General features: G+C 42.0%; 1 protein-coding gene across 1 annotated transcript in view; it reads right to left on the reverse strand.

Annotated features, from left to right (window-relative positions):
• Positions 1–9,709: 9,709 nt before the first annotated feature.
• The window catches only part of LOC109917311 (transmembrane channel-like protein 3), a 53,926-nt gene continuing 42,566 nt past the window's right edge, over positions 9,710–21,069 (reverse strand). The window contains exons 21-22 of the mRNA XM_048615953.1: positions 20,225–20,480; positions 9,710–11,999 (exon numbers count right to left, since the gene is read on the reverse strand). Of these exons, the coding sequence (XP_048471910.1) occupies positions 11,135–11,999; positions 20,225–20,480 (1,121 nt within the window). The 3' untranslated portion in view covers positions 9,710–11,134. The remainder of the gene's footprint in view (positions 12,000–20,224; positions 20,481–21,069) is intronic.

The raw sequence follows: 21,069 nt of genomic DNA on the forward strand, positions 1-21,069 counted from the left end.
AGTGCTTGAAGAATTCCATACCTTTTCCTGAACTAGTACCAAGGCATCCTTTATACCTGAGAGGAGAGTAAATGCCACAACTTAACTTCTTATCCAACAGACAACACCTCCAACTGTGCCAGAGATAGTAGGAACTGCAGATGCTGGAGAATCTGAGATAACAAGGTGTAGAGCTGGATGAACATAGCAGGCCAAGCAGCATCAGAGGAGCAGGAAGGCTGACGTTTCGGGCCTAGACCAACTGTACAACAGTATTTTAACATTGCAATGGAGTAGCCTCTTAGTTCCTGTGCTTAGATTTCTGGGGTAGAATTTAACGGCCTCCCCTGAGGTGATTTTAATGGTGAGGAGGACTAGAGAGGGACAATAGGTAGTTGGGCGGGGACCTTCGCTCTGTCCTGATAACATCCTGGTAGGAGTATCAAGGATGGCTTTCCTGCCCCATTGCCAACTGAGGCCCTTAAGGGGGGCAAAAATGCCCACTAATGGCCTCATCCTTCCCCATGCCACTCATATTTGCCCAGCTGTGGGCCGAGAGACTTGCGGTGCAGGAAATCGAAAAAGCGAATCTGGTTGGGGTTGCTTGTGGGCTTCTCGTTGGGAGGAAGCAGGAGTGGCCCATTGCTGCCATCTCCTCATCAACCCTCCCTCCTGAAAATCCCCTCCCCCTCCCAATGTCACTCAATTCCATGTGACTTGGGCCATGTGTGGGTGCAATGCTAGCAGCTGCCACTTCTCCCCATTGGCGCTGCTGAGCAATGCATGGCTGCCAGTCTCTAATTGACCAATTTCTCCAGGAAGCAGGATTTTCATCTTGGTCTGGGACAAATGCCATTGCTGCCAAGCTAAGGTGCCTGATTTGGTATTTAATTCAGCAGACCTCACTGAAAAGCGGCGACATTAGATTCTTTGCTGACTCTAACCAGTGGGACAGACCCTAACAGGTTCGTTTTATTCATGGGATGAGGGTGTCACTGGCTAGGCTTGCATTTATTGCCCACCTTGCCCAGTTAAGAGTCAACAACATTGCAATGGGTCTGGAGTCACATGTAGGCAGTTTCCTTCCTCAAAGGTCATTAGTGAACCAGTTGGGATTTTCTGACAATCAACAATGGATTCATGGTCACCATTACATTCTTAATTCCAGTTTTTTAAAGTGAATTCAAATTCCACCATCTTCATCAAATACCTTCCCTGAAGTGGGATTTAAAACCACATCTTCGTGCATCTCTAAGATAAGACAGCTTTCAGCCATTGAGCTCCAATGCCAGCTACATTTGGCTCGTCAGGATAAAATTCAATCATAGTCGTGCTTCTAATAAGTTTCTTATTGTGGATTAACAATGCATGAAATAAGAATTATGTGTGCAGAGAACCATATTATTGTTAAGATAACAAAGTAATGATATTATACTGATGTAATGAGCCCAATTTTAAGCAAGGAAACTATTGCATTATTGGATGAGAAAAATACTCTATTAAATTCTTATATGGAGTTGCATTTTAAGGTTTTTCATGATAATGTAATACAAATTGCCTCACAGTCAGTGGGTGAGAAATGTATAAGCAGTGGCAGACTATTTGGATTCATAAAAGCTTAAGATATTGATCTCAGGACTGTCAAATGTTTCATCCTCCAACTGCACCCTGACATTGTGTGCTCGTAAACACTCTCTGTTATTGGTATGCTAATGACTAACATTTACTTTATCTTTATTCAATCTACAAATGCTCACAGCAAGAACCTTCCTGACTTGAGGAATTATAATTAAAACACTCCTCTCATCCAGTCATGTTGTATCTGTGACCCAGGCTTTCCAGCTCTTCCCAGTTATGGAACAATCTGGGTATAGCAGAAGAAATTCCTCAGCTCTCTACCCAATGAGGACTGCTCCACCTGAACAAACCAGACACACCAAGTGAGGGTCATTTATTTGCGGCATGATGGGAACTTTGCTATCAAGTGTCCAACCCACTGTTGATCAATTAAACATTCTTAAAAGTTAATAAAATATGGCCATTTCTAAAAAAAAGGTAAGTTTTAAAAAAAGTTTTGTTCTCAGGATGTCTGTACCACTCTGCTGTATTTTAACTCCAAATCTTCCATCTCTAAATGTAGAAATGTTGCAACAGTGATTTACTGGATGATGGTTCACTATCAATATATCCTGGATCTGCTGGTCAAAAGCACATCTTGCCTGAGAATATTAAAGCGATTTATGTTGTAATTATTACGATTTAATCTTTATGTGATTTACAGTTTAGGGATTGACTGAGAACATTTATTTGGTTTTTGATTTTACCTCTTATAATTTACTGGAATAGGGCACCTCACAGACACTAGTTGGGCATGTTTAATGTTTAATTTGGTAATTTAATGTTGAATCTCAAAGATATTGTGTGCCACAATTTGTTGGGAATGTTTAGATTTTCCAAAGATCTTTTCATCTTCTGCTTGACTCTTTTATGAAGTACATGTGAGTGTGTGATCGCAGCACCTAATTCTGTGCAGTACTTTGTGTTCTGGAGTCCCATACAATCAGCTGTGACGGCCTGAAACATTTACAGCACCTCTCGAACTTCCAGGGTGAGCGTTCAGGGAGGAGATATTTAGCACCCTTACCTTCATTGCTCAGACCTTTTGAGTATAGGAATTGGAATGTTATGTTGGGGTTGTAGAGGATGTTGGTGAGGTCCCTTCTGGAGTATTGTGTCCAGTTCTGGTCTCCCCTTTATAAGAAGGATATTATAAAGCTGGAGAAGAGATTTGCCAGGATACTGCCAGGAATGGAGGGTTTGAATTATAAGGACAGGTTGGATAGGCTGGGAATTTTTTCACAGGAGCATAGAGGGTTGAGGGGTGACCTTATAGAAGTTTATAAAATCATGAGGGTTATAGATAAGGTGAATGGCAGGTGTCTTTTCCCTAGGGTGGAGGATTTCAAGACTACAGGGCATATTTTTAAGGTGAGAGGAGAAAGAATTTTTACACGGAGTGCGGTTCGTGGGTGGAATGAACTTCCGGAGGAAGAGATGGATGTGGGTACAGTTACAATGTTTAAAAGTCACTCAGATAAGCACATGAATAGGAAATGTTTGGAGGGATATTGGTCAAGTGGAGGCAGGCGGGACTAGTTTAGTTTGGAAATATGGTTGAATAGAAAGGTCTGTGTTCATGCTGTACGATTCTATGACTCATTAAAGAATACAATTTTATTTGCATTAGTGGAGATAGGGTCCTATATTATATCCACAGTGTCTGATCATGTTTTCATGGGATAATGACGTTGCTGGCAAGGTCCCCAGTTCTAGCCCCAATCTGACTTTATGATGGAGAGAAGATTATTTATAAAGCAGCTGAAGATGTTTGGGCCTAGAACTCCAGCCTGAGGAACTGCTGCAGGGATGTCCTGGAGCTGAGCTAATTGGCTTCCAACAACCACAATCACATATTTTTGCGCCTGTACGACACCAGCCAGTGGACAGAACCACACCCTCATGTGATTCCCACTGATTCTGCTTTTACTGAAGATCCTTGACATTATAATTGTTTTCACCTCACCTCTGGAATTCAGCTCTTTTGTCCATGTTTGAACCAAAACTGTCATTAGACCAGAAGCTGAGTAGCCCTGGCGGAACCCAAACTGGGCGTCACTGAGCAGGTTATTGCTGAGCAGGTGCTGCTTGATAGCACTGTTAGTGATACTTTCCATCACATTACTGATGTTCAAGACTAGACTGATGGGGTGGTAATTTGCCAAGTTGAATTTGTCCTGCCTTGCGTGTACAGGACATACCTGAGCAACATTCTACATTGTCAGGTAGACACTATAACTGTACTGGAACAGCTTGGCTGGGGGTACAGCAAGTCTGGAGCACAAGTCTTCAGTACTATTGCCAGAATGTTGTCAGGGCCCATAGCATTTTCAGTATCCAATTGTTTCTCAATTTCACATGGAGTAAAATGAGTTGGCTGAAGACTGGCAATTGTGATGCCGAGAACCACTGGATGAGCAAAACTCAGCACTTCTGGTTGAATATGGATGCAAATATTTCAGCTTTGACTTTTATACTGATATGCTGGGCTCCTCCATCATTGAGAATGGCAATATTTGTGGTGCCTGATTCTCTAGTGAGTTGTTTAATTGTTCACCATCACTCATGACTGGATACGACTGGACTGCAGAGCTTTGATCTGTGGAATTGCTTAGCTCTGTCTCTCACTTGCTGTTTTGTACATAAGTTGACCTCTTTTGTGGCTTCACCAAGCTGAACCCTCTGTTTTAGATATACCTGGTGCTGCTCCTAACATGTCCTCCTGCACTCTTCATTGATGCAGGGTAAATTCCATGGCTTGATGCTAATGGTCAAATGGGGATATGCCAGGCCATGAGTTTGCAGATTGTGGTTGAATACAATTCTGCTGCTCTTCATGGCCAACTGTGCCATATGGATGCTGACTCTTAACTCCCATTTAGTGCAATGATAGTGCCACACAACACGATGTATCCTCAATGTGAATAGGGATGTCATCTCTAGAAGGTCAATGTAGTGGTTACTCCTACTCATACTAACTGTCACAGACAGACAGATTTGTGACAGGTAAAGTGGTAAGGATAAAGTAAAGTAGATTTTTCCCGTTGTTCATTCACTCATCACTTATCACTGACCCAGTCTAGCATCTATGACATTTAGAATTCAGCCAGTTTAGTCAGTAATGGTGCTGCCAGGCCACTCTTGGTGATGGACATTCAAATGCCTCACCTAGAGTCTATTCTGTGCTCTTGTCACATCATGGTGTTCAACATAAAGGAGCAGACCATAAGACATAGGAGAAGAAGTAGGCCATTCAGCCCATTGAGTCTGTGTGACCTATGTTGCAAAATTGGGTACAGTACTTGTAGATTGGGAGGCAGGAAGTTAGAATTTGGTGTTTGCAAATGCTGGTGGGGTGAAGCCTTGCAAGGTCCCTTTAAAAGACCATGTGTTTTTTTCTGTGCTTAGAGATTTAAAATGGATGTCTGTGAGCAGCAGTTTGAAAGTTTGCAAGTAAACAGAGAGCGTCCGAATTGAAACATTTGTATCGACAGGCCGTACAGTTGGCAGGCCAAGCAGCAGCTTTTATATGACAACAGGCTTTTGAATTTAACCAAGCAATTTGAACCAGGTACCTAGATACCAAAAACATAGTAAATTTAAGTCTGATGGTTTTGAAAACATAAAACCAATCCTATTGAAAGAAATATTGATATGTCATCAAGGGTATAAAAGAAGGTGGCAGTTGGACTAAGAGCCCAGAGCTAGCTGCCATCCGCCACAGCCAATAGCCCTCAGCTCTCAAGAGAGAATTGCTGGCTCTCACAGCCTCTTCTATGTCTCAGAGAAAGCATCATCCAAATAATGATGGTATCAATAGCACAACTAGTTAATATTCCTGACAGAAGAATTGACAAAGAAGGCATTCCTGACAGAAGAATCGATGGAGAAAGCACAGAACATTCCAGAAGACATGTAATCTGGCTATAATTTTGAAAGACTAAATTCTCTTTCTTATATAAGTGGGATGTATATTTATTGGAATAGCATACTATTAGAATCTTGCTTTATTCAGGAATATTTATGAGTTAGAAGGGATTTATTCGGTTTGTTAATAGTTTAGTTAATTTGCTCACAGTTAGAGTTGATAAATAAATTATTACTTATCAATTTTAAAAGTGAATGTCAGGGATTAATTTTATTTAACTACTAGAAGTTACAGCAACTTCTTACACTCTTTTTACAGATTATAGTGCGAGGTGCTCTTCTTTGGGTGTTTTGGTTTTAGGTCTCAGAGGCGCGTCAAATGCTGCTTTATAACATCTAATAATCCTCAACTCCACTTTCCTGCCTCTGCCTCATAACCCTTGATTCCCTCACTAATTTAAAATCTGTGTATCTCAGCCTAGCATATACTTAATGGCCCAACCTTAGTAGCCCTCTGTGGTAAAGAATTCCAGATTCACAACCCTCTGGGAGAAAGCGTTCCTCCTCTCCTCTGTCTTAAATGGGCAACCCTTTATTCTGAGATATGCGCTCTGGCCTTAAACTGTCCCACACGGACAGACAACCCCTTATTCTGAGATATGTTCTCTGGCCTTAAACTCTCCCACACGGACAGACAACTTTTCTGCGTCCACCTTATCAAGTTCCCCAAGAATCTTGTGTGTTTCAATAAGGTTGCCTCTGATTCTTCAATATTCAAATGAGTACAGGTCCAATTTACTCAACCTCCCCTAAGACAGTCCTTCCATATCTTGTATCAGTTTTATGCACCTTTCTGGGCTACCTCAATGCTAGTATATGTTTCCTTAGTTGAGGGCCTTAAACTGTTCACATTATTCCAGATATGGTCTGGATAGTGCCCTGTACAGTTTTAGCAAGATTTCTCTACATTTTTGTACCATTCCCTTTGAAATAAAGGCCAACATTCTATTTGCCTTCTCTATTACTCGCTGAACTTGGATGCTAGATTTTTGTTATTCATGGACGAGAACTCCCAAATATGTCTGTTCTATAGCTTTTTGCAGTCTTTCTCCATGTAAATAATATTCAGTTCTTCTATTCTTCCTCAAATAACCTCACATTATTCCACATTATATTCCATCTGCCAAGTTTTTGCCCATTCACTTAACATGTCAATAGCCATCTGCAATCTTATTGTATCATGCTCACCGCTCGCCTTCCCAGATAGTTTGTGTCCACTCCAAACTTGGCTATTGTACATTCACTTTCTTCATTTAAGTTATTAATATGTATTGTGAATAATTGTGACCCCAGCACTGATCCGTGTGGTACACAATTAGTTACCAGTTGCCATCCTGAAAACACACCCTTTATCCCAACACCCTTCTACTAGTTAGCCCATCATCTCTCCATGCTAATATGCTGCCTCCAACACCTTGTATTATTGTCTTGTCTTATGTGTGGCAACATTCTGAAAATCTAAATATATTACATCCACTGCTCCCTCCTTATCTATCCAGCTTTACATCTCCTGAAAGAATTTTAGTAAATTTTTCAGGCATGATTTCCCCTTCATAGAGACATGCTGACTCTGTTTGATCATATTATGCATTAATTAGCTCATTAGCTGAGGAAGGGTGGTATGTGGTAATCAGCAGGAGGTTTCCTTGCCCATGTTTGACTCAATGCTATGAGATTTGACTGACTGAGTTATTGTTACATGTTCTTAAGTACAGTGGACAGACTTTGTTTACGCATAGTACAGGCAGATCATGGTAAGTAAGGATATACAGATCAAAAAGACTTAGACAGGGGCATACAGGTTACATTGCTCAGGGTATGTGCTAGGTGAGATCAACAGCATGTGGAGTCATTGTTGAAGACTCCTCAACAAGGCAATACCTCCTGACTGTATGCCACTGTGCCATGTCGGGTGGGTATGTCCTGCCAGTGGGACAGGTGGTAGCGGCCAGACTAAACCCCTCAAAATATATTAAGAAGGCCTTGACACAACTTCTTCTGATTTGTAAAGGCAAGTGTAAGGCATTGTGTTCTGGATACAATTCGATTGGTCAAACCACCAGGTTTGAAGCAAAACACACTTTATTCTTACACTATAGTTAAAATATAAACAAAAGAAAGAAGAATTGGAATAACTTAATTCTATTGGAAAACTTAACAGAATAATGGAGGGAGAGAGAGTGAGCAAAAGAGTGAGAGAGCGAAAGAGTGAATGAGCGAGAGACCTCAAGTGTTTTGCTGTAACAGGGAGAGATGTGTAGCAACTTCCAAACCCCAACAGCTACTGAGAGTTAAACTAAAGTCCTGGCTCTGTGGGAGCTTGATCCCACCCACTCATGATTCTTTTGTCTGCTTTTAAAAAATACCAAAGCTAGCTACATTGCTGGGCTCACAACAGATAGCTTGGCTCCAAGTTTACAACACTTGCTTTGAAAAGAAACATGACAGGCCAAATCTTTCTTAAAGGCTCATATCTTAACACAGGACACAGCCAAGGATTGTGACAGTGTTGGTTGAACAGTGTCAAAAAGGATGATGCTAGGAGTATGCTTATGTAAGGCTGTTGTTTTACTGGTCTCTGTGACATTTCTCCCAGTTTTGGCACAATCCCTCGGGTGTTGGCATGGACAAATTGTAGGGTCGACAAGGCTTTGTTTGTTGCTGTCACTCTCAGTGCCTCATTTGATGTCAGGTGATTTGGTTTCATTCCATTTTTTTAAGTTTTTGTAGTGGTCACCAAAATTGCTGAGGGTCTGGAATCACATATATACCAAACAAGGTAAAAATAGCATATTTCTTTCTGTAAAATACATTAGTAAACCAGATAGGTTTTTATGACAATTAATACTGGTCAGACAGTCACCATTAGACTAGCTCTTTATTCCAGTCTTTTTCATTGAATCTTATTGAAACGCATGGTGGATTTGAATCCATGCCCCCAGAGCAGTACTTAAGGTCTCCCAGGCCTGCAAAGGACCTCTCCTGTTTTTCATTCCCTCTCCCAGTACTGTAAGGTTCTGGATTTGTAGTAATTACCTCAATACTGCCATCTTGGTGCATTCTTCATTGCACTAGAGGGGTAATAATTGCTAGTTAACTGCCGATGTTGGTTTAAATTGGTTGACCAGGCAGGTTGACTTTGATTGATCAAGTCTTTGCCCTGAGAAATTAGCCAGAGAATGGTTGCCACATGGTTTGGTGAACTGAAGCTGGCATATGGGGTATAGTGAGAGGTGTATAAAGGGCTTCAGTTCTGCAAAAGTATCTTACTGGAATTGAAATGTTAACTGTGTTTCTCTCTCTACACATGCTGCCAGGCCTGCTGAGTTCTTTCAGCTTTCTCTATAAGAGGTATATAGAGCTAGATTGAAGAGGTACAGGGTCTTCTGTATTAATACAAGCAGCTTCTAATATGTGCAAACATGTCCTGCTGCAATCCTGACTGATAATTTTAAGTTAGTTGTCAAGGTCATTCTTAGCCTGGTCAGATGATTCAACAATTGTTGTCTAAATATGTAATGTTTAAATGAGATTTGTAATTGGGGCTGGTTGGGAACAGTTAGTACTTGCTTGAGGCGAACAGCTAATAGATACGTTGTTTGATAGGATCCATAAGTCTCTGGGATGTACAGCCTACATCCCTAGCATCACATGCGCTGAAATTCATATTCATACATTGTGGGAGTTTCCATGGCAATTCTAATCGGAGTCTACTAGCCAACAAATCAACAAACTCATATCACACAGCGTGGAATATTACTTTCCCTTTACTTTGGTATTCTTGTGAATTGTCCTGATGAGTACAAAACAGAAAACTTCGACACAATCTGACGTTTTTCAATAATTCTCAAGTTCTGTCCTCCCAAATGGCCATGTTATATTGTTAAATGTCCTTTTAGCTGTTCTCCGAAACTCTCTTTGTGTTTCGAGCTCTCCATTTTCACCTACCTGAATTTTAGCAGCTGGCTCCCTGTAATCCAAACCCCAACGCTCTCTCAATGCACTGGGTACTACAGACAGCAGCAGAGATCTAAATGTGTAAGTGAGTGCATCCCAGGGTAGAGTCAGCACACCTCCCTACCACCACCACCATTGTGCCACCACTGTACCACTCGAGGAACAGAAGGCGAGATGCTCAGCTTTTAAGGAATTTGTTTTATTGACTGTTTGTGTCTGAATGCAACAATATTTCAGGATCTTAGTTATGTCTATTAGCAACACAAACAATGAGTCTGAAATTCAGAGAGAGAGGGTTCCAAACATGTAATAAATAATTTACGAATACATTCTAAGTTACAGACATAGTTGATGATGTGACTATCAGAAGATTGAGCGGTTGAACGATACATTTTCATTTGCTTTACAACTGACATGTTGTGAAATCAGATTTTTTTTTATATACGCCAAGTTCATTAACGAGAACAAGCCAGCTCGGCGAGAAAGTCAACAACCTCACCAAGTTCATGTTCAAATTCAAAATGCAAAACCAAAAATACTATACCCAAGCCTCAGTTAAGTTAAATTTTGCCCTTGTGCCCAGCTAATGGGGGCTAATTCTGGAATTCCCCACCTTTCCACCTCTGCTTCTTCCTTTTAAACCCGCCTTTGTCCATAAGACCGTATGAAATAGGAGCAGGCCGTTTGGCCTCTTGAGCCTGCCTTGCCATTCAATAGGATCATGGCTGATCCAACATTCCTCATGTCTACTTTCCTATGTTGTCCCCATTACCCTTGATTCCTCTACTGTTCTAATAAAGCTTTCTGTTTCTCACTTCTGTGAAGCATCTTGGGAAGCTATACTGAAGCTATACTAAAGTAAAGGGGCTGTATAAATGCAATTGATTATTCTGAAGGCGTCTCAAGTGCCAATTTCTGAATGAATGCACCCCTCTCACAATCTTGTGACTGCCCAGAACAATGTCCTTTTAAATGAAAAGTGAAAAATGCCGGGGTCTTTTTTTTCTATTTTTTCATTCTAAGGAATGACATTTCCTGTTCAAGGCAGGACACTTACTGATTCACAGTTATCTATAACTCAGCAGTTCTAACCTCTTGCAACATGTCTAAATGTGAAGCTTAGTTAATGATGGGTGTGAGTTAATTAAATAATCAGCACAATCTCCTGATCTCATTAAATTATCTCCAGCTGTTGTTAATTTTGAGAATGCAATATTGGAATAGGAGGAGGCCATTCAGCCCTGCCAGATGCTTCCATCATTTAATAAGATCATGGCTGATCTGTATTTTAAACTCTCTTAACCTGTCTTTGATCCATATTGCCTCATGCTCTTTATCCGACAAAAAGCCATGTATGTTTGGAACCCATCTTTAAGTTATAAGCAATCAACTAAAAGAGTATACAGATTTTTTTTTAAATTGTCAGGCGTCCCACTACAAAGTAGATCACAGACATCAGATTTACATTGAATTTCATCAAATGTGTCTCACAATAATCCTAACAGCCCTCCAAATAAGTCAACTCCCAATTCTTCTAACCCTACCAGCATATCCTTTTACTTCTCTCTCCTTATTCTACCCATCTAACCTCTCCTTAAGTCCCTCTCCTATATATCTCACAACTACTACTATTGTGCACATGAACACACTGATTCTAGACATTGGAACAGATCAGTTCATTAGCCTCTGCCGCATTCAGTTCAATGCTTACTCTTGACTTGCTCCTGCTTAGATTCTCATTGGAAGTTTTCAAATACTTATCCTTGGTGTGAATGACCTGAATGTACTGGTCGGTGCTGCTGTTCTGCTGGTCACTGCTCGATGCGATTGAGGCAGAGTCCGATTCCGTCAATGACTGCTCTGCTTTGTGTTTCGTTTTCCATTTGATGGGAGCTCCAGCACCTTGCTGGCTAGGTGCCAGACCTTTGCTGGTCCACTGAACGTGAGATGACCCAGGGCCTGCACAATCCTGCTGCGGCTCAGAGTCCTCATACTCGTACTGGATCTGGGCCACGTCCTTGCCGACCAATATCCGGCTGTCTTTGCTGTCCCCGATGTAGAAGCGAGTGGGTTGGTGGAGATCGGAGAGCGAGTGCGGGCGTGGAGACCTGCTAAACGTGCCTCGCTCCAGCTCGTCCTCATCCTCCTCCTCTTCGCTGACGTGCAGCTGTGGGTTGGTTCTGTGCCCTGCGTGAAACGCATACCTTTTCAGATTCCTTGGCAACATTTCCACTGCCCCCCTGGTCTCGTCCACCTTGTAATGCCTCGGGAGTCGAGTGACTGAGCGCATTAACCTCTTCCTCGGCTCACGCTCATTGACTAATATGTAACGTGCCGTGTGCACCCTGCGACCTAGAATCATCTGCGGAGCCCCTTCTGCAGGCGAGTAGTGCAGTGGTCTGACACACTTCCTAAAAGGGGCATCAGGACGAATATCTTCCGGTAATTTGGTGGCACAGCTGGAGGACAATTTTCCTCTGTGAGGCCCACTTGCGGCTCCCTGTAATCCACCTGGATTCCTAGGGAGAGAGAGTAAAGGGAAAGCATCAATAATCTCCAAACTCATTGGCACTGAGAGATTGTGAACAGAGATCTCTTCCACACATGCATTAGCTTTGGAATGTGTTTGGTGGTGCTGCGGTAACATCAATTAATCTGTAAACCAGACCTCCAGTTTATTGTTCTAGGGACATAGGTTCGAATCCCACCATGGTGTAGTGTGAAATTTAAATTCAACTAAAAAAAACAAAATATGGAATTAAAGTTGTTAGTCTAAATGGTGAATGTGCAACAATTGTTATTTATCATAAAAAAACTCATCTGGTTCATTAACGTCCTTTAGGGAAAGAAATCTGCCATCTTTATCTGGTCTGGCCTATGTGACTCCAGACCCACCGCAATGGGGTTGACTCCAAACTACCCCCTGGGCAATTTGGGATAGGTTATAAATGCTAGCCTGCCTGTCCAAAAAACATATTTTTCAGGGTTATTCTCCCAGACATGACCCTCAACTGAACTTCCTGTGCCCAACTGGGAAGGGTGTTTGCTATTTTAGCGTAAATATTTCAGTGACCATTGAAACCATTGGGTTAGCCAATGGGTAGAGGCTGGGAAAGATTTTGAGTCTGTTTCATTGTAAATGATAAACAAAATCTATTTTACAGCAAGCAAAGTTGTCAGGCAGAATCTTTTTGAGGCATTGGGGTCTTGCCTGCAGACTGGAGACCTGTGGTGTCCTTTCCAGAGAAAGTCTACTGGACCACAAGCCAATCAGGCAGGGATGAAGCCACCAATGGGCCTTCCCATGGAATCAGGACCCTGGGAGAGGAAGTGACACTCTGTGAGAGGTGCCAGCCAACCACTAGACAGCTGACCTTACACTCAGCAGCACTAAGAGGGGAGCCATGGCTGATGGTGTAAGTGCACCACTGGAGGACCAGAGTCAGGGAGATCCCAGCAAAATGGAAGGCAATACAGGCACAGGGTTCTTGGATTGATAGGACCATGGACAAAGAGAGTCAGGAGGATCTGAAGCAAATGTGGGGGGTTATTGAGGGATGACACCTTGTCTCTGTCTCCACCCTCTTCCCCCAGATAATAAGGTGCCAGCAGCATAGGGATGTGGCCCTTAAGTAGTCCATTATTTGATCATTTGAGTGCCTCAATTGATGGTAGAGCAGGAAGGTCACAATGGTCCTTCTCAATCAAAACCTAATTCTGATGGAGGCAGGAAAGTGGTGGGGTTCTGCTACATTACCATCTCACAAAGTGAGATTTCTGTTGTATATGGGCCTGAAAAGCTCAAAGGGTTAATCTTGAGGAGTGCCTTCAGTATCACCCACTATCATGTCATTCCATGGACTTGTGGAAGAATGGTGTAGGATTTTGGAGGAGTGAGACAAAACATTCAGGTCCACCTTCTCGTTTCTGGAACAACATCTATCACAGTAACATAACCTGTAACTAGCATTTAACATACAATAAACAACTTGCCTGTGTGGGAGTCTCTTCTAGTTAGACCTGTAAGTGGTTTACATCTACCACAATAGGCCAAGTAGGCCCTATAGATATCTATGCTGAAAGAGGTTTATAATAACAAATTACCCACAGTGAGGGGCAGACTCAGTTTAGCTGCATGTAGACTTCCCACCTCCGAACTTATCACTGTTGGGAGCAGTAAACAGAGTCTACTTTACGAGAGTGATGATGGGAAATGAACAGGTGATCAAAACTAAGACAGAAATCATCTGATAAAAGCAGAATCATTTCTCTAGCAAAGTGTAATGACTACACAATAGATACAGAGTATCAATGATGTCTGTAAAATCAGTCCCACTCACTTAGAGCAAAGTAGTCTGCTCATGTGACTGACATGGGAATTTACTAAATATCTCTATTCTGGCTGGGAATTCTGACTGTCTCTGTATGTAGCTTGAATACAAATGCTAAATTTTGAAGTAATCTTGGTCACCCTGATATGACACAGGCTTCACATTTCTGGATTGGCTCAACAAATAGTCAAAGTAAAGACAAGGAGATCCCAGGGAAGCTGTACAGAGTGGAAAAAGGAAGCGGCTATATTGTAACATCAGAGACAGATGATCTCCTGCACTACCATACAATTCAAAACAGCCCAGGAACAGGTCCTTTGGCCCACTAAGCCTGCTCTGATTCTAATCTTTATTCAGACTTGCCACTGCTTGCCCATGCATGGTTTCTATCTCTCTGTTTACCTCTTGTTCATGTGTCTATCAAGTTTTGAACTCTTAAGTGGGACAGAGAAGAATTTCCAGCTTTATTCCCTGGCTGGGATTTTAACCATTTTTGGGTTCTTTCTGGAGATCCCAGAGTTTTGGATGGAGTTGGGAGCCTGTATGTTGGAAAGCACAAGGTATTGCAAATTATGTGGGAAAAGGCTGGATGGACCTGAGGATCTTTGTACAGTGGTCGAGGTGATTATTTGGACTGTCCGCCAGGGAATCCAGTTGAAGGAGAGGATCCCCAGTGTGGATGGACCACCTGCATGCCAGGGACAATGTGGAGCAGTCAAAACATATACCAGAGAAGGCCATGTTCACACCTCATAGTTGGGGTGATGAGCACACTGGAAGATCCTGGCCTACTTCCTGACCCTTCGGTCAAACTCCCTTTGGACTTTCACTGAGAATGAGGTCAGCTTTAAATGGTACATTTTCAAATGCATAAACTCTATGATATCTGCAAATAGTTTATCCACCGTCTTTTCTTGTTAGGAACTTGAAGACTTCGATCAGATCACCCCTTAACCTTCTAAACTCTTAGAGAAAACAGACCTATTACAGACAAAGTTTAAATAAGGAACTGGAGACTACCTCATATAGATGAGGAATGGGCAGTGGTCCATCACGTGATAGTTTCATCTGAGTATCAAAATTTAATTTTAATGAAATGCAAATAGCAGATCATTTTGATATTAGGATAATGCAGGCTAAAATATTAAAACTGGTTTAATGGCCAGGATTACTTAAAGCCATGATTAAGTTTTGCCAGACATGCTATATATGTCAGGTAATGGGGAAACATCAACCCGAAATTAAAATTTCCAATACTAGCTTTTGAAGGACTGTAATAATGGTAAAACATTAAAGCTTAAGCCTTTATATTTGAATGCATGCAGCATTTGTAACAAGGCAGATCAGTTAGCTACACAAATAGAATTAAAGGAATATGACTTGATAGCTATTACAGAGGCATAGTTGCAGGGTGGCCAGGACTAGCAACCAATATTCAAAGGTATTCAACATCCCAGAAGAATAGACAAAAAGGAAAATGAGGTGGGGTAGTTATGTGAATAAAAATAGGTATCAAAATAATGTGGAGGAATGATATAGGTACAATAGATCATGATGTAAAATCATTTTGATAGGAAGTAAGGAATAGCGAGGGAAAGAAGTTAAGGGTGGGAAGTGTGTGTAGAACACCCCCACCATCAAAATTTTCTTAACTGTAGGACAAAGTATAAATCAGGAATTAATAGAAGTGTGTAAGAAAGACATGCTCATTGTCATTGGTGATTTAATCTGAACATTGACTGGACAAATCAGACGGGCAAGACTAACGTAAAATTGTGTTTTTTTAGGGAGTGTTTTTCAGAGCAGTGTATTGTAGAATTTACACAAGAACAGGTTTTTCAAATCTAATAATATGTCGTAGAATCATAGAATCCCTACAGTGCGGATACAGGCCATTCAGCCCATCGAGTCCATACCAAACCTCCAAACAGCATCTCACCCAGACTCACACCCCTACTCTATTCCTGTAACCTTGCATTTCCCATAGCTAACCCACCTAGCCCGCACATCCCTGAACACTACGGGCAATTTAGCGTGGCCAATCCACCTGACCTGCACATCTTTGGACTGTGGGAGGAAACCGGAGCATTTGGAGGAAACTGACGCAGACACGGGGAGAATGTGCAAACTCCACACTAGGGTCAACTAGAGACAGATTTAGTTCATGATAAACAATGACATTATTGAACAGTCATAGTCGCTGGAGCTCACCTATCATAATGCTGCCAAAATGAGATGGGGCACAAAGATTTTATATTAATTATCACAAATTCAACATGGCAACACAAGCAGATGTATATCCTATTCCAAGACTACACGCTCAATTCGGCAGAGCCCGTGTTCCCAGCTCAGGAGAATGACAGTCAGGTGGGTTCTGCAATGGATGGGCGATCCGTTCCTCCAGATTAGTGACAAGGAAATAAAGGTGGGCATTATCACGCGGACTGAATCCATTTGGGTCAATAGTGAAACGGGCAATGGCTTCTTTTAGACCTCTTTAAGAGGAAGATCAGGATTGGAGTGTAAAGATGTGGATGCTCTATTGTCAATGTCTCTGAGCCACAGCCTATGGCAGGATTCACCTCCGTTATTGTTTCACAGTGAAAGGAAGATCATTGTGGGCAATTTGCTAAATGATTTTATTGCCTTGTAACTTCTCATTTTATGTAAGGGCACCATGGTGGCTCCGTGGTTAGCACTGCTGCCTCACAGCACCAGGGACCCAGGTTCAATTCCACCCTCAGGTGACTGTCTGTGTGGAGTTTGCACATTCTCCCTGTGTCTGCGTGTGTTTCCTCCAGGTGCTCTGGTTTCCTTCCATAGTCCAAAGATGTACAGGCTAGGTGGATTGGCCATGCTAAATTGCCCATAGTGTTCAGGGATGTGTAGATGGGACAGGTCTGGGTGAGATGCTCCAAAGGTCAGTATGGACTTGTTGGGCCGAAGGGCCTGTTTCTGCACCGTAGTGATTCCATGAACTATAAGATATCTGTATATCACTGCACATTTGCAGAAATGATCCAGTGACATGGATCAAATTTGAAACTGAAATAAAATTTTAGGCTGGTCATGGCAGCATGAAATATTTATTTCCTCCAATGAAACATCTTTAACATAGTTTATATGCCAATTGAGAAAGTCCATCAATGTTTCTTTTCCTTTGTTCTTTCATGGACATGCTGCACTAATTGGCTTTGAACTGAATGACTTACTATGCCCTTCCAGAAGGCAGTTGAGGGTCATAAACTTTGCTGTATGTCCGGAGTCACACATTGGCCAGACCATGTAAGGAGGGCAAATCTTCTCTAAAGGACATTAAATTTCTAAAGAGCTGACAAATCTTTTAAACATTGGCCTCAAGACACACAAAAAGAAAAATGCACAAAAACACGATTCAGCAAAATTGGGTGCTTAATATTTAAGTGTCAACATTAATCTGGCTGTCTGTAATCATACATTTGTAATCTATTGTATGTTTATTGATATCACCCATCTCCCTGTTAGTTGAACAGTCAATGCTCAGATATGGAGAGTACTGACTCACTCTTTTCTGATTGTCTCATTGCAGGAAGATTTATCTCCATCACAAACCGAAAAGTGCTTTCAAGTTTACAGATCACAGCCAGCACATCCCACACATCAACACTCTGACCTTCTGCATCATTAATTGGTCATATATTGTAATAATACCCAAAACATTTTGATTTGTGTGCTTCTTTGAAGTAAGTAAAACACCTTGCCATTTCAAATTCCTTTCTTTAAGGACAAATGTTGCAAAGTGCAGTGACAGAGCCCTTCAGATAAACTCAGTTAAAGTTTACCCACAGATAAGAATTCCCATTGGCTCTGGAGAAAATGAACCTTCACGTTACTGAAGGCACCAAGTTCAAAAGAGTAAAGATAATGGCCTGGTTAGTGGAGTGGAGGCTGTACTGGAAAGTGTTTCAGAGATAGTAGGAACTGCAGATGCTGGAGAATCTGAGAAGAAGAAGGGCGTAGGCCCAAAACGTCAGCCTTCCTGCTCCTCTGATGCTGTACTGGAAAGTGCAGTGTTACCTGTTGATGCTGCAATGTGGGGCAGCCAATGACGGGATTCATGAGATCCCGTGACGATGGAGATACTGATCAGAGAAAGCCATGGCCCCTTTGCAACAGGAGAGTAATATGGAACAAGCCATTAGGCTTGTTGAACCTGCTCCACCACCCAATATGATCTTGGCTGATCCTCTATTTCAATGACATATTCACATTTTCTCTCCATATCCCTTCACGTCTTTAACATATTAAAAAATTATCAATCTCTTTTTTGAATATACTCCGTGATGCAACTTCGACAGCCTTCTGTGGTAGCAAATTCCACAGGTTGTCCTCCCTCTGGGTAAAGAAATGTTTCCTTATCTCAGCGCTAAATGGCTATCTCTATATCCTGAGAGTGTGACTCCCGATTCAAGATTCTTCAACCAGAGGAAAAGATCCCCTTTGTATCTAGTTTGTCCAGCCCAGTTAGAATTTTATATGTTTCAATCAGTACCCACTCCCATTCTTCTAAACCATAGTGAATATAGGCCAGTCAAGCCAACCTTTTATCACATGACAGTCCTGCCATCCCTGGTATCTGCCTCGTGAATCTCTGCTGCACTCCTTCTATAACAAATATATCTTCTCTTAGGTAGGGGGACCAAAACTGCATACAATATTCCAGGTGTGGTCTCACCAAGGTCCTGTATAACTGCAGTAAGACATCCCTACTTCTTGCAATAAAGGCCTATATACCATTTACCTTCCTAATCGCTTGCTGCACCTGCTTGACTACTTTCATTGACTGGTGTACAACGGCACCCAGATCCCTTTGTACATCCACACTTCCCAATGTATCACCATTTAAATAATACACTGCCTTTCTGTTTCTCACACTGAAGTGTATAACTTCACATTTATCCATGTTATAGTGCATTTACCATGTGTTTGCCCACTCACTCAAATTGTCTAGATCTTCTGGAGGCCTCCTTGCAACATCCTCACAACTCACAATCCCACATTGCTTTAGGTCATCAGCAAATTTGGAAATATTGTATTCATTTCCCTCATCGAGTCTTTCTTTTATATATTGTGAATAGCTGGAGTGTGATCCCTGTGAACCCCGCTAGTCACTGCATGCCATCTGGAAAAAGATCCTTTTATTGCCACTCTGTTTCCAATCCTCAATCCATGTCAATATGTTACCTCAATCCCAGGTGCTTTCATTTTGCCCACTAGCCTCTTATGTGGGACCTTAATAAAAGGTCATTGTGAAATCCAAATACACCCATCCACTGGTTCTCTCTTATCTATTCTATTAGTTAGACTCTCAAAAAGACCTCGTTGATTAGTTAAGCAGAATTTCCCCTTTGTAAACCCAAAGCGACTTTGTCTCATCCCATTAATGCTGTCCAAATGTTCTGTTATCACGTCTTTTATAAAAGACTCTAGCACTTTCCCACTATAGATGCTAAGCTAACTGGTCTGTAATTCTGTTTGTTCTCCCTCACGACCACCAGCCAATTGAATACGGACAAGTAAAGCCCAGTATGTGCAATGCATGTGTGTGTGTGTGTGTATGTGGGGAGGGCAGATAGGGAGAGCAGGAAGGGACTAAATCAAATTGGAGTTGGAGGGGGAAATAAAGCACCCTATCCCCCATGGTGCCCACCTCTCTCTAAAGGCATTAATAACATTGATGGACACCACATGCTCCTTCTCCAATGACACATGGGCACGAGCTTAATCATGGAAAAGGGGCACTTTGTTACATCACCAGACTTTGTCCTATTGTCTGAGTAGCCTAAGTTTCAAGTGAACAAGCAAGTAAACACTCAGAGAAATTGGGTTCACAAGAAAGTAAAAGCTCCCACCCTCTTATTCCTCTGTATCTCTACAACCTCCTCTGGCCCTATAACCCTCTTCCAGCTCTACAACCCTCCAAAATCTCAGCACATACCCAATTTGGATATCTTGCACACCCTAATTCTCATTGCTCCATCATGTAGCTGTCTAAATCCTAATGTCTAGATTTCCCTCTTTAAAGCTCTCCATCTCTGTACACCTCTTTCCTCCTTTAACGTGTTCCCTAAAATCTACCTCTATTACCCAGCTTTCAAACCCCTATGTGTGCACTCTCGATGGGGAATCCAAGAAAAATGGGAAAGAGAGGCAGGCAAAAATTTAACACCTTTCTAGTGAATGCGGTTCCAGCTGTGAGATCAGAATGGAGGCTCACTCTTTGCTCGGTTATCAGGCAGTTACATAATAACAATAGTGGGCTTGATGGTGAATCTTAGCAAAAGACATTTCAGCAGGCAGACTGCTGTCCTCAGTGCATAGTGAAAGATAGCAGTTAGTAAGTTAGAAATAGAGGAATTAAAGAGTGATCTGACCTCGGGAAGGCATGCTCACGCTTGTGTCGTGAAGCTGCTGCAGTTGGAGTATGAGTGAGGCTGGGAATCTGAGGCACATCCGCATGAGCCAGCTGTTGTGAAATACTCAGAATGTGACTCCCTGCACTGACTGGGGAGTCAACATTTGCAACACTCCCATTCCTCCGAGGTGATGATTGAATCAAGGATTCCTGGCTGTCCACCTCACTCTCACGTTCCGTTTTCTTGTCGCCATCCTCCAAATGTTGGAATCGCGCTGAGAAAGGAAGACAAGAAAACCCTTCAGCAATGACATTTCCACCTGTTACTTACTCATTCAGAAAAGATTGCCCTGTGCGATACAAGGACACCACTGTTTCACCCGATCATAGCACAATATGTAATGTGTGCAAGCCTCTGTGCTCCCAAAAGCTTGGATCCAAAATCCCAACAAATGCTTTACACAATTTTCTAACCATGTGAAAAATAAAGTCATTGTTAGATTGCCGAACCACAGGGGGCTGGCTCTGTGCAAACCAGCAATCCAGCCAACTGAGCTAAATGACCCCCAACATACAAGATCCATGTCAAATAATAATCTTTATTATGATTCAGGTTCAGCCACTGTAGCTTAGTGGGAGCACTCGAGAGTTTTGCTTCAGGCATCTGAGCATCACCGACAAACACCTGTATTTCTACAACATCCGTAAATATCCAAATCTTTGTAATATCTAATATTACACCCACCATTTCCAAATGTAAAAATGAGCAAGGAATCTGTTTTTCTGTGATATGGCCAGGACTTTTTTAAATTCATTCACAGGGTGAGAGCGTTGCTGGCCAGGTGGCATTTATTGCCCAGAGGG

Source organism: Rhincodon typus, chromosome 33 (genome assembly GCF_021869965.1).
Source record: "Rhincodon typus isolate 14 chromosome 33, sRhiTyp1.1, whole genome shotgun sequence".
Lineage (NCBI taxonomy): Eukaryota > Metazoa > Chordata > Chondrichthyes > Orectolobiformes > Rhincodontidae > Rhincodon > Rhincodon typus.